The sequence below is a fragment of the Oncorhynchus clarkii genome, chromosome 20 (assembly GCF_045791955.1).
Source record: "Oncorhynchus clarkii lewisi isolate Uvic-CL-2024 chromosome 20, UVic_Ocla_1.0, whole genome shotgun sequence".
NCBI classification, from domain to species: Eukaryota; Metazoa; Chordata; class Actinopteri; order Salmoniformes; family Salmonidae; genus Oncorhynchus; species Oncorhynchus clarkii.
In genome coordinates, this window is record NC_092166.1 from 24593560 (window position 1) to 24606488 (window position 12929).

Here is a 12929-nt window from a genome sequence, read left to right on the forward strand (position 1 = left end):
CCGGCTAGAATTCTTAGATATGTAATTTGACCATTTAAAAAAATACACATTTTACTTTCATGCAATTTTTGATTGGAGATATTAAAACATATTTTCACTCAAATTGTGAATTGCTTGATGTGGAAGTTATCATGTAAGTGAACTGAAATGACTGAAAGCTATGTTTTGTCTTTTCTCTCCCCCATGTGTACTGTATCTCCTGATGATGGCTCTGATGATGATGCTAAATAGGTGAGTTACATTTCCATTGTTGCCTTTGAGAATATTTCGATGTTTCTCATCAGTGGAATAATATGAAGGGAAACCCAGTGTTTATTTCTTTCCTATTTACTACAAATGTCTGACACAGTTCTTTGTTCTTTTCAACATTTCTTGTACTTTGCCGTCTCACATTTGGTTATATATATTCCATGTCAGGAAAAAGCTGGCACGTTTTCTAGTTTGCTCATTCGGTTGAGAGTAAGTTTGCCATAGTTCGGAGACTGTCCTGTGTTGGTCCTTCTCATTTTGTTTTCTTGGTTGGAGATTCCAAGGACTGCTAGGTTGTCACTTTCCTAAATTGCCAGACGGGCAGTGTGTAAGGTTGTTGTAGGGACGCTGTTCCTCTTTCCTGGATAACACAAGTGTTTTTGGTTGACAAATGGTGGAAGTCAGTAGCATACTGCTTGTCTGTCTGCACCCCTCACATTCCCTTACTCAACCCATTCATCCCCGTCAGCAGTCTGTTAATGGGTGATTTACAGATGACCAGGTAGGCGGGTTGGTGTGTGGAGGGACAGTGAGGGACCGGCCTCTGCTGGCCTCTCTGTATTCTCACCCCACATCCTCCTCCCTCAATCACCGTCTTTGTTCCCCCCCCCCACTCTCCCCCTAGCAGCCTCTCTGTTTTGTTGCCTTTCTCTCTCCTCTCTCTCTCTTTCTCTCTCCTCTCTCTCTTTCTCGCTCCTCTCTTTGTCTCTCTTCTCTCTCTCTCCTCTCTTTCTCTTACTCTCCCTCTATCTCTCTCCTCTCTCTCTTTCTCTCTCATCTATCTCCCTCTTTCTCTCCCCTCTCTCTCTTTGTCTTTCTTCTCTCTCTTTCTCTCTCTTCTCTCTCTTTCTCTATCATCTTTCTCTCTTCTCTCTTTCTTTCTCCTCTCGTTCTCTTACTCTCCCTCTTTCTCATCTCTCCCTCTTTCTCTCCCCTCTCTCTCTCTGTATTTTTTCTCTCTCTTTCTCCCTCCTCTCTCTCTTTCTCGCTCATCTTTCTCTCTCCTCTCTCTCATCTTTCTCGCTCCTCTCTCTCTTTGTCGTTCTTCTCTCTCCTCTCTTTCTATTACTCTTTCTCTCTCCTCTCTCTCTGACTCTCTTCTCTCCGCACTCTCTCTCTTTCGCTCTCCTCTCTCTCTTACTACTTCTCTCTCATCTCTCTCTTATTTCGCTCTCTCTCTCCCTACCCCCTCTCCTACCCCCTCTCCTACGCCCTCCCTCCCTCCCTCCCTCCCGCCCTCCCTCCCTCCCTCCCTCCCTCCCTCCCTCCCTCCCTCCCTCCCTCCTCTCCCTAATGCAATATTGATGGCTGGGACTTTTTTGCAGTTACGTAAAGCACACAACCTGTCTTTTTATAGCCGGTGATCAGGGTGTGTGCAGTAGGCAGAGGGAGGCAGACGCTCAGTGGCTGTGCAGCGCGGTACTGCAGTCAGGGTTATCACAGCACTCCACCAAAGGTCTGTGTACTGGTACTGCTCGGCCCTGCTGCATAGTCATTATTCTGGTCAGCTGAGCACAGACCATCCTTCCACCAGCTAAACAAAGAGACCATCCAAAAGAGCATGCCCAGCCTGGCAAAGCATATAGCTACCACAGTCGCCACTATGGTACTGATTGAGACGGGCAGTGCTGTGCAGTCTTTCTGTTTTTACGTTGTAGGTACCTTTCAGTAAATACTTCATCATCATGCTGTCGGTTTTAAGTGCAATTCTGTGTTTCACAGTGAATATCATCACACTGGACCATATATGTTGGTGCTATTTTAGTGTTGTTTATAAGATTGAAAATCCACGCTATTTTTCACGATTTATTAAAGCTGCAATATGTAACTTTTTGTTTTTGGGGGACCTGACCAAATTCACATAGAAATGTGATATATAGATCTGTCATTCTCATCGAAAGCTGGTCGAAGAAGAGATAGAGCTGTTCTATGTGCACTATTTCTATGCTTCCCGTTCTTAAGTTTAGTTTTTGCGTCTTTTACTTTCAGTTTTGTACTCCAGCTTCAAACAACTGAAAGTACAATGTTTTTGGTTATGGAAAATATATTTCACAGCGGTTTAGATGGTACAATGATTCCACACACTATACTTGCTTGTTTTGTCACATAAACTGACATTTTAGGAACCAGGAAATAGGGTAGCGATTTCTGCATATTTCACCTTTAATTGACCGATGAGGCCATCATCTGGTGGTTCAATAAATGACTGGTGGTTATATCAAAGTTTTATCTGTAGCTGTGAATGTGGTCTAGCTGGCTGAAGACACCTCATGAATATTACAGAATGATAAAGCGAGAACACACCTGTGAAGATTCTGCTTGAGGCAGCAGCACTGGGAACCGCAGTCCTACTTTTAGCCACTCGCCGTATAAAAGAGCACTCTAATATGAAAACGGAAAAACTTTTCAGTATAATGAAAACTAGATAAGTTGTCATCATGATAACCTGAATAGAACGTTTAATTGATTTTAAGCTTCAAACCAGAGAATATCAATGTAATCACTTTCCTCTTGTGGAAACAAGTGCTTGGATCTTGGATTGAGAACAAGATGTCATGTTGTCAGTACAATAGGCCTGAAGCTGAACATAAATATTGAATGATAGCAGGATCAAAACGAGGACACTTGAAAAACAATAGCAGTCATCTCAAATGCTAACCATTTGTATGAGCTTTTGGTCTTTAAAAGGGTTCAGATATTTGACCCATATGGGCAACATTCTTGTTGTTGAAACTAGATCAATTATACTATGATAGCTACTAACTAAGGTTGATAACTATGATCAAAACATATCATACTGCAAATATATTCACAATTATGATCATTTTGATTCGAAAAAACAGATTCCAATAATAACATTTCTGGCGACGCTCATTGATTATTACAGGAATTCATTGAAAGACAGCTCACTGCATTTCCTCACGGTTATGTGTTCTGATTTCTCAGCCAGGCAAATTATGTCTATAAAGCCAATATTAAACTCCACTCAGCCAGTGTGGTCTTTTTCCATGTCTCAAGCCTTTCCATTTTTTTACCCTGTTTTCATGTTGGGGGCATAATTTGGCAGAATGATTGGATTTAGTTTAATTGGTGTATCCGGATCAGTCCGCTGGACCATCAGATGTGTGAATTCATATAACTCTGATACTTCATTCGATGTGACACTTTATTTGACTTCATCTAACCCGATTTTGTTGCCATTCCACAAGATAGATTGTAAGAGATGAGTCTCCTGCCGTCTTTTCCTTTGTCCTTTCTCTCCATCATTTGGAGTCCTCTCTCTCTATGTCCCTCTACTTCTCCCCTTCTTTATGTGTTCATTTGGAGTCCTCTCTCTCTATGTCCCTCTACTTCTCCCCTTCTTTATGTGTTCATTTGGAGTCCTCTCTCTCTATGTCCCTCTACTTCTCCCCTTCTTTATGTGTTCATTTGGAGTCCTCTCTCTCTATGTCCCTCTACTTCTCCCCTTCTTTATGTGTTCATTTGGAGTCCTCTCTCTCTATGTCCCTCTACTTCTCCCCTTCTTTATGTGTTCATTTGGAGTCCTCTCTCTCTATGTCCCTCTACTTCTCCCCTTCTTTATGTGTTCATTTGGAGTCCTCTCTCTCTATGTCCCTCTACTTCTCCTCTTCTTTATGTGTTCATTTGGAGTCCTCTCTCTCTATGTCCCTCTACTTCTCCCCTTCTTTATGTGTTCATTTGGAGTCCTCTCTCTCTATGTCCCTCTACTTCTCCCCTTCTTTATGTGTTCATTTGGAGTCCTCTCTCTCTATGTCCCTCTACTTCTCCCCTTCTTTATGTGTTCATTTGGAGTCCTCTCTCTCTATGTCCCTCTACTTCTCCCCTTCTTTATGTGTTCATTTGGAGTCCTCTCTCTCTATGTCCCTCTACTTCTCCCCTTCTTTATGTGTTCATTTGGAGTCCTCTCTCTCTATGTCCCTCTACTTCTCCCCTTCTTTATGTGTTCATTTGGAGTCCTCTCTCTCTATGTCCCTCTACTTCTCCCCTTCTTTATGTGTTCATTTGGAGTCCTCTCTCTCTATGTCCCTCTACTTCTTCCCTTCTTTATGTGTTCATTTGGAGTCCTCTCTCTCTATGTCCCTCTACTTCTCCTCTTCCCTTCTTTATGATTGTGTTCATTTGGAGTCCTCTCTCTCTATGTCCCTCTACTTCTCCCCTTCTTTATGTGTTCATTTGGAGTCCTCTCTCTCTATGTCCCTCTACTTCTCCCCTTCTTTATGTGTTCATTTGGAGTCCTCTCTCTCTATGTCCCTCTACTTCTCCCCTTCTTTATGTGTTCATTTGGAGTCCTCTCTCTCTATGTCCCTCTACTTCTCCCCTTCTTTATGTGATCATTTGGAGTCCTCTCTCTCTATGTCCCTCTACTTCTCCCCTTCTTTATGTGTTCATTTGGAGTCCTCTCTCTCTATGTCCCTCTACTTCTCCCCTTCTTTATGTGTTCATTTGGAGTCCTCTCTCTCTATGTCCCTCTACTTCTCCCCTTCTTTATGTGTTCATTTGGAGTCCTCTCTCTCTATGTCCCTCTACTTCTCCCCTTCCCTTCTTTATGATTGTGTTCATTTGGAGTCCTTCTCCTCTCCATCTCTCCATCCTTCCTTTGCCTTTTCTCTCTCGTCCTTCCACGTCATAGCAGCCTCTCTTTGACTGGGTGCTTGTTGCCATGGATATGGGAGGCGGTTTCCGTAGAGATGGAACAACTCAGGACTGCTGAGATGAAAAAAATGGGGTGTGACAGTCTGGAGGTTGGATTCCAGAAATAGAATTCTCTGACATACTTCCTCTCTGCTCCAATGCTGTTATGGTATGAGGTGATTGTGCTCAGTAGAATTGGTTGTTAAACTGGTATTCAATGGACACAGACATATCACTAACAATATCACTCACACTGGACACAGACATATCACTAACAATATCACTCACACTGGACATAGACATATCACTAACAATATCACTCACACTGGACACAGACATATCACTAACAATATCACTCACACTGGACACAGACATATCACGCACACTGGACACAGACATATCACTAACAATATCACTCACACTGGACACAGACATATCACTAACAATATCACTCACACTGGACACAGACATATCACTAACAATATCACTCACACTGGACACAGACATATCACGCACACTGGACACAGACATATCACTAACAATATCACTCACACTGGACACAGACATATCACTAACAATATCACTCACACTGGACACAGACATATCACGAACAATATCACTCATACTGGACACAGACATATCACTAACATTATCACTCACACTGGACACAGACATATCACTAACATTATCACTCACACTGGACACAAACATATCACTCACACTGGACACAGACATATCACTCACACTGGACACAGACATATCACTCACACTGGACACAGACGTATTACACAGAGAATGGTACACTGGAACATATGGAAAATGGCTCCATAGTGGCATTGGTGGCTATTATAATTAGAGTGGAGAGGGGTCTATTATAATTGGAGTGGAGAGGGGTCTATTATAATTAGAATGGAGAGGGGTCTATTATAATTGAAGTGGAGAGGGGATCTATTATAATTGAAGTGGAGATGGGATCTAATAATTGAAGTGGAGAAGGGATCTATTATAATTGAAGTGGAGAGGGGATTTATTTTAATTGGAGTGGAGAAGGGATCTATTATAATTGGAGTGGAGAGGGGGTCTATTATAATTGAAGTGGAGAGGGGATCTATTATAATTGGAGTGGAGAGGGGATCTATTATAATTGGAGTGGAGAGGGGATCTAATATAATTGGAGTGGAGAGGGGATCTATTATAATTGGAGTGGAGAGGGGATCTATTATAATTGGAGAGGAGAGGTGATCTATTATAATTGGAGTGGAGAGGGGATCTATTATAATTGGAGTGGAGAGGGGGTCTATTATAATTGGAGTGGAGAGGGGATCTATTATAATTGGAGTGGAGAGGGGATCTATTATAATTGGAGTGGAGAGGGGATCTATTATAATTAGAGTGGAGAGGGGTCTATTATAATTGGAGTGGAGAGGGGGTCTATTATAATTGGAGTGGAGAGGGGATCTATTATAATTAGAGTGGAGAGGGGTCTATTATAATTGGAGTGGAGAGGGGGTCTATTATAATTGAAGTGGAGAGGGGATCTATTATAATTGAAGTGGAGAGGGGATCTAATAATTGGAGTGGAGAGGGGATCTATTATAATTGAAGTGGAGAGGGGATCTATTATAATTGGAGTGGAGAGGGGGTCTATTATAATTGAACTGGAGAGGGGATCTATTATAATTGGAGTGGAGAGGGGATCTATTATAATTGGAGAGGAGAGGGGATCTATTAGAATTGGAGTGGAGAGGGGATCTATTATAATTGGAGTGGAGAGGGGGTCTATTATTATTGAAGTGGAGAGGGGATCTATTATAATTGGAGTGGAGAGGGGATCTCTTATAATTGGAGTGGAGAGGGGATCTATTATAATTGGAGTGGAGAGGGGATCTATTATAATTGGAGTGAAGAGGGGATCTATTATAATTGAAGTAGAGAGGGGATCTATTATAATTGGAGTGGAGAGGGGATCTATTATAATTGGAGTGGAGAGGGGATCTATTATAATTGAAGGGGAGAGGGGATCTATTATAATTGGAGTGGAGAGGGGATCTATTTCCAAAAAAGAGAATGTTTGGTTCTCTGCAGTTAGATATTTACCATCATACTTGGCCTTGAACTGAAATGATTTGTGCAATGTTTGTTTGTACAGATCTCTGTATTTTTCATGAAGATTATATGAGATTGTGTTTAATGGGTTAGAGTTTGTCCGGGGTAGGCCGTCATTGTAAATAATATTTTTTTTGGTGTCCCAACCTCGGGACAGTTGAGATAATGTGCGCTAATGTGATTAGCATGATATTGTAAGTAACAAGACTATTTCCCACGACATAGACACATCAGATATTGCCCGAAAGCTGAACTTGAAAAGTTATTAATAAACCAATTAGGCACATTTGGGCAGTCTTGATACACCATTTTGAACAGAAATGTAATGGTTCATTGGATCAGTCTAAAACTTTGCACATACACTGCTGTCGTCTAGTGGCCAAAATCTAAATTGAGCGTAGGCTGGAATAATACTGTAACGGCTGATCTCCTCTTCGTCTGAAGGGGAGTAAGGATCGGACCAAGATGCAGCGTTGTAAGTGTCCATACTGTTTTTAATATAGACAAATGAACACTCGAACAAAAACAATAAACGATAACGTGAAATCTACAAAAACCGAAACAGTACCGTGTGGCGACAAACACTCACACGGAAACAAACACCCACAAACCGACAGTGAAACCCAGGCTACCTAAGTATGATTCTCAATCAGAGACAACTAACGACACCTGCCTCTCTCTGATTGAGAACCATACTAGGCCGAAACAGAAACAAAACATAGAAAAACAAACATAGACTGCCCACCCCAACTCACGCCCTGACCATACTAAATAAAGACAAAACAAAGGAAATAAAGGTCAGAACGTGACAAATACATTATGGCTTTTATCTTGCATTTCAAAGATGATGTTACAAAAAATACAAATAAACACGTTTTTGTCTTTGTATTATCTTTTACCAGATCTAATGTGTTATATTCTCCAACATTAATTTCACATTTACACAAACTTCAGTGTTTCCTTTCAAGTGGTATCAAGAATATGCATATGCTTGCTTCAGGTCCTGAGCTACAGGCAGCTAGATTTGGGTATGTCATTTTAGATGAAAATTGAAAAAAGGGGCGGATCCTTAAGTGTTTCAGACTTGCCTAGTTAAAATAAAGGTTAAATCAAATCAAATAAATAAATAATGTGGACTATAAGTGTAGTTAAAGCTAGAGTCATCTTTCTTAGAGAGATGTAAACATAAACAGACAGGGGAATATGTTGGACATGGGTCTTGCATAACAATGTCCATTCATGAGAAACTGGACCGCTGGAGCGATGTAAGGAACAGAGACAAGGGCTCTGTTTGGGGAATGAGGCTGACTGTTGTCATAGACAGACGTGTTGCAGTGTGTTGTCTAACTTTGACCTAATATTGTGTGTAGGGCTGTAGAAAACACTGCTGTTTGGGAAATGTGTTGACCAGTGAGGCTTCAGTATGGTGCATTTGAATACTTATCTGAGGAGTGTTGCGTCAGTGCATTAGTATCTTATGTGATCAACTCAAACAATTGCCATCATGACTGCAGTGTGAATTCAAATGTGATATTATTGAAATCTAATATCACTTATGCTAGCGGCACATGATCTCAGAAGTTGACAGTGTCCTGTGTGATTCCAATATGTTCAGCGTTTTCCCCATATCAACCCCATTGTACTGTACTCCTTGAACAATACATTCCCTCTTTGACTATCCCCTTATACAGTAAATGGGGGACTGTTTTGGGGGGATTAAGTCACCTTCAATAATTTATATTGAATTCATTTTCCTCAGGCAGCTGGACGTGGGATGGTGGCAGGGTGGTGGAAGGGGGGGATATCATCAGAGATTGAATTATTTTTGTCTGCCTTCCACGACAGTTGTGAAGAGGGAGGGGTCTAGTACAGGACTGAACCAGTGATGGTAGAGTGAAAATTTGGACAGCGTGTTGGTGTGAAGAAGGTCGGCGGGTGTGAATTCAGTTCACACAGGTCTGGATGAGGTGTTTATAACTAGGAGCACTGGGGTTTTTAAGGGTATACTGCATTTCAATGTAGTGTTATCGCACACTTTTTTCGAGGCCAGTCGTTCAATACCGTCCTAACAGAGTAGCCCATAGCATGTGGCAACAGCAGACAGAAGGAACACAGTGTCCACAACCAAGTCCACAAACAACAAACACAATAAACAAAAGAGTCAAATGCTCCAGGCAGGGCCATGAGCCAGAGATGCACACCCAGGGCCCCTAACGGGGGCAGGAAGGCAGGGTGGAGGAGAGGGGCAGTGGGTGCAGTAGTGGGCATGGAACTAAGTGAAGAATTGGAGATGACAGAACAGCATTGAACGCAAATGTATACCACCAGAACCAGGAAGAGATGTGTAGCACTAATGGATGCTGTTACAGAGAGGACAAATTCATTCAAGTAGAATGGCAGTGGAAACTGGCCCTGTATCGCCCAAAGCTGCTCTCACTCTCTCTCTTTTCTGGGTTTCTAATATAATGCCAAGCTGCCTGTCAATGAGGAGTCAGAGCTGCAGTTTATAGAACATCAAGGGAGGGTGTGTGTATTAGTTTGTGTGTGTGTCAGTGACGTTCGTTTGTGTGTGTGTGTGTGTGTGTGTGTGTGTGTGTGTGTGTGTGTGTGTGTGTGTGTGTGTGTGTGTGTGTGTTTGTGTGTTTGTGACTTAGCTTACAGCTCGAAGGCATGAGTTGAGAATCTGCTCTAGCGAATGGGGATGTGTTCCGTGGAGTCATGTGACCAAAGCTCTGTTAGGGCTGTGATGTCAGAGAGGGGGAGAAATGGAGAGAGAGAGAGAAGGAGAGAGAGAGAGAGAGAGAGAGAGAGAGAGAAGGAGAGGGAGCAGCATTCAGTTCAGCCTCACAGCTTCATCTGATCAGTTCAGAGCACAGAGAGAAACACACAATTACTACACCAGCACACAAATAGTCTGTACTTCACAGAAACACCAAATACCGAAGATAGAGTATATTACCAGCCTTCCTTACAGCCAAGGGAAGATTCCTTTACTTTGCTGTCTAGAAGAATCTAGAAGATTCTAGAAGAATCTAGAAGCAGCGGAGAGAAGAGAGAGAGAGGTGAGGATGTCTTCTCTCTCCAATCAGCAGCAGCAGAGTGGTGGAGGTGGACAGCGCTGTGAGTATACTGAGCTGGGCAAGGTGCCCTCTGTCTCTATGGCGTCTCCTCAGCAGGCCCCCCAGGGCTGTGACCGGCAGCAGGACCAGATGGGACCACAAGGTTTCGGGGGCAGCCCAGGGGCACCCAGGCTAACTGACGAGGACAAGCTGTCAAGCCTATTTGATGGACATTCATCTGGATCAGGGTTCAAGGTGGAGTCGTCTGACCTCAAGGTGCCAGGGAGGATGGGTGTTGGACTCGGGGCACCTTTGGGTCTGGGCAGTGCTTGGGAGAGCCCCACAAATTCCCTCTCCTCTTCACCCTCTCCAGCCTCCCCTGGGAAACTCTTCTCTACCCCGGGACGAGAACACAGGGCCAATGGAGCTGCAGCCCTGCGGGTGTCACCTGCTGTGCAACATGACGCCTCACCGTTCCCCAACACACAAAAGGTGGACAACTGTGTATGGAATCCCTCCTTCTCTGGGCCACCCCACACAGGCCTTAAGCCTGCTGTTCAGACTTCTGCATCTGCACCTGCCGACAACTACTGTGTCATTGGTGTTGTCAACGACAACTACTCTAAGGGTGGAAACTGCACTGTGTCAGGATTCTCTGAAGACCGTGATGAGGACACGGGGCCTACTTTACCTCGAGGAGGAGGGACCGAGCAGCAACACAAAGCCGTGAGGCGCGCCATTTCTGACTGCTCCCACCTGTCTGTGCCGGGTAGCTTTGACTTCTCCCAGTACCCAGTGCAGCCTGGCGGACTAGTGGACCTGCCCTCACCTGGAAGTAACATTATGGGGTCCAAGTCTCCACACTCGGCTGTGCAACGCTCTCTGACAGTGGGGGAGGAGAGAAAGACTGTGTCGCCCACACTCTCTCCTCTGTCCCCACTGAGCCCTGTCAGGGCCCCCAACTCCCCTCCCCCTAGGAAAGGTACTGGTAATGGGATGTCACAGAGCCAGAGTGAGAGTGTCCTACTGCCGGTTCCCCTCACTGGAAAAACGTTCAACATCATCAATACCAAAAGCTCCATTGAGGGTAGGTGACTGATATGATTTGAGGCCTATACCTCTTGGTGTTTGGACTAGCTCTCATTACCACATTATAACATGTTGCTCATATACACCTTAGACCTGGCTCCTCTATCTCTCATTGGTTATGTAAATAATGGTGTACACTGATTTAAGTACTTAGATTTGGGAGTTTATTTGGGATGCCTGACCATATAGATCAGTGGGCAGTGGTGATCGTCTGGGCTGGCTGTTTGTTTTAACTATGATGGAGTGCTGAAAGAGAAAATGGAAGGAGCTAAAAGAAGAAAGGATGTAATAAAAATACAAAAAATACAAAAAATACAACAACAACTAGAAGTTGTGGTTTTTGGTATATTTTTACTAGGATGATGTGCTTCTTAAACAATTTAGTGTTTTAAGGGAGCAGAAGGGTTTACAATTCAGAAAGAATAATTGAAAGGAAATGTGTACATCCATTGTTGTGTCTACACTCCATCAACATTTTGCTTTGACAAAATGTCACAGGCACCAGAATACCATCGTTGAGGAGGTCTGGGGTTTTATACAGAATTAATAGTATGTGTGTCAAGTTCCTCTGAATATGAATGTCTATTGAAATGCTGAGGTTAATTTACCATCTCAAACTCCCATCTCTTCAGATGACTGTGTTGTTCAGTGATACATCACATCAAGTGGCACTCCAACAAGTGGCTAGCACTAAAGGAAGGGTGTGTGATGGATTTGAAATTGAGTCTGGGTATCCATTTAAACAGAAAGTAGTCATTTCTGGTGGCACCATGTGGGGACTGGGGACTCTTGGAAATGCTTTCAAATTGCATGACTACTCTGTGTTTTTCATATATACACTTAGATTCAATAACACTAGACAAGCAGGCAGTCTGGAGCCTAAGGCCATTTTGCTTGCACTATATACTGAATGTACAAAACATTAGGAACATCTACTCTTTCCATGACATAGACTGACCAGGTGAATCCAGGTGAAAGCTCTGATCTCTTATTGATGTCACTTGTTAAATCCACTTCAATCAGTGTAGATGAAGGGGAGGAGACAGGTGAAATGAATATTTTTAAGCCTTGAGACAATTGAGACATGGATTGTGTATGTGTGCCATTCAGAGGGTGAACGGGCAAAACAAAATATTTAAGTGCCTTTGAACGGGGTAGGGTAGTAGATGCCAGGCACACCAGTTTGTGTCAGAAACTGCAACACTGCTGAGTTTTTCACGCTCAACAGTTTCCAAAGTGTATCAAGAATGGTCCACCACCCAAAGGACATCCAGTCAACTTGACACAACTGTGGGAAGCATTGAAGTCAACATGGGCCAGCATCCCTGTGGAAACCTTTCGACACCTTGTAGAGTCCATAACCTGACAACTTGAGACTGTTCTGAGGGCTAAAGCAACTCGATATTAGGAAGATGTTCTTAATGTTTTGTACACACAGTATTAGAGCTCTCTTTCACCTACAGCTAGCCTATCGCTATATATCTCACAAAGACACCATCATGACAATGATACATCTGCATCCTTCAACTAGCGACAGTAGGGAGCAAGCAGAAATAGCTGGCAGCATCCTCCTGCTGTAACAAGGGTAGTTTATACCTATACCTATATGGATGAAAGTCATGGGGAAATTATCTCTCTGCTTATGTGGCTGTGTGTTTCTGTATTATGCAAGGTCATTTCAAAGACATCCTGTACAATATGCACACATGTACTAATTCTAGCAAATGAGCTATATGCATCATCACTTCATATTTGTGTGTGCATGTGTTTGTG

General features: G+C 43.1%; 1 protein-coding gene across 2 annotated transcripts in view; it reads left to right on the plus strand.

Annotated features, from left to right (window-relative positions):
• The window catches only part of LOC139376115 (microtubule-associated protein 4-like), a 48821-nt gene that overhangs the window by 22749 nt on the left and 13143 nt on the right, over positions 1-12929 (plus strand). The window contains exon 1 of one of the 2 annotated variants that reach the window (XM_071118317.1): positions 9841-11154. The exons of the other annotated variant lie outside the window; for it this stretch is intronic. Within the exon in view, the coding sequence (XP_070974418.1) occupies positions 10077-11154 (1078 nt within the window). The 5' untranslated portion in view covers positions 9841-10076. Of the gene's footprint in view, positions 1-9840; positions 11155-12929 lie in introns of those variants that run through there. 2 annotated transcript variants of the gene reach the window in all.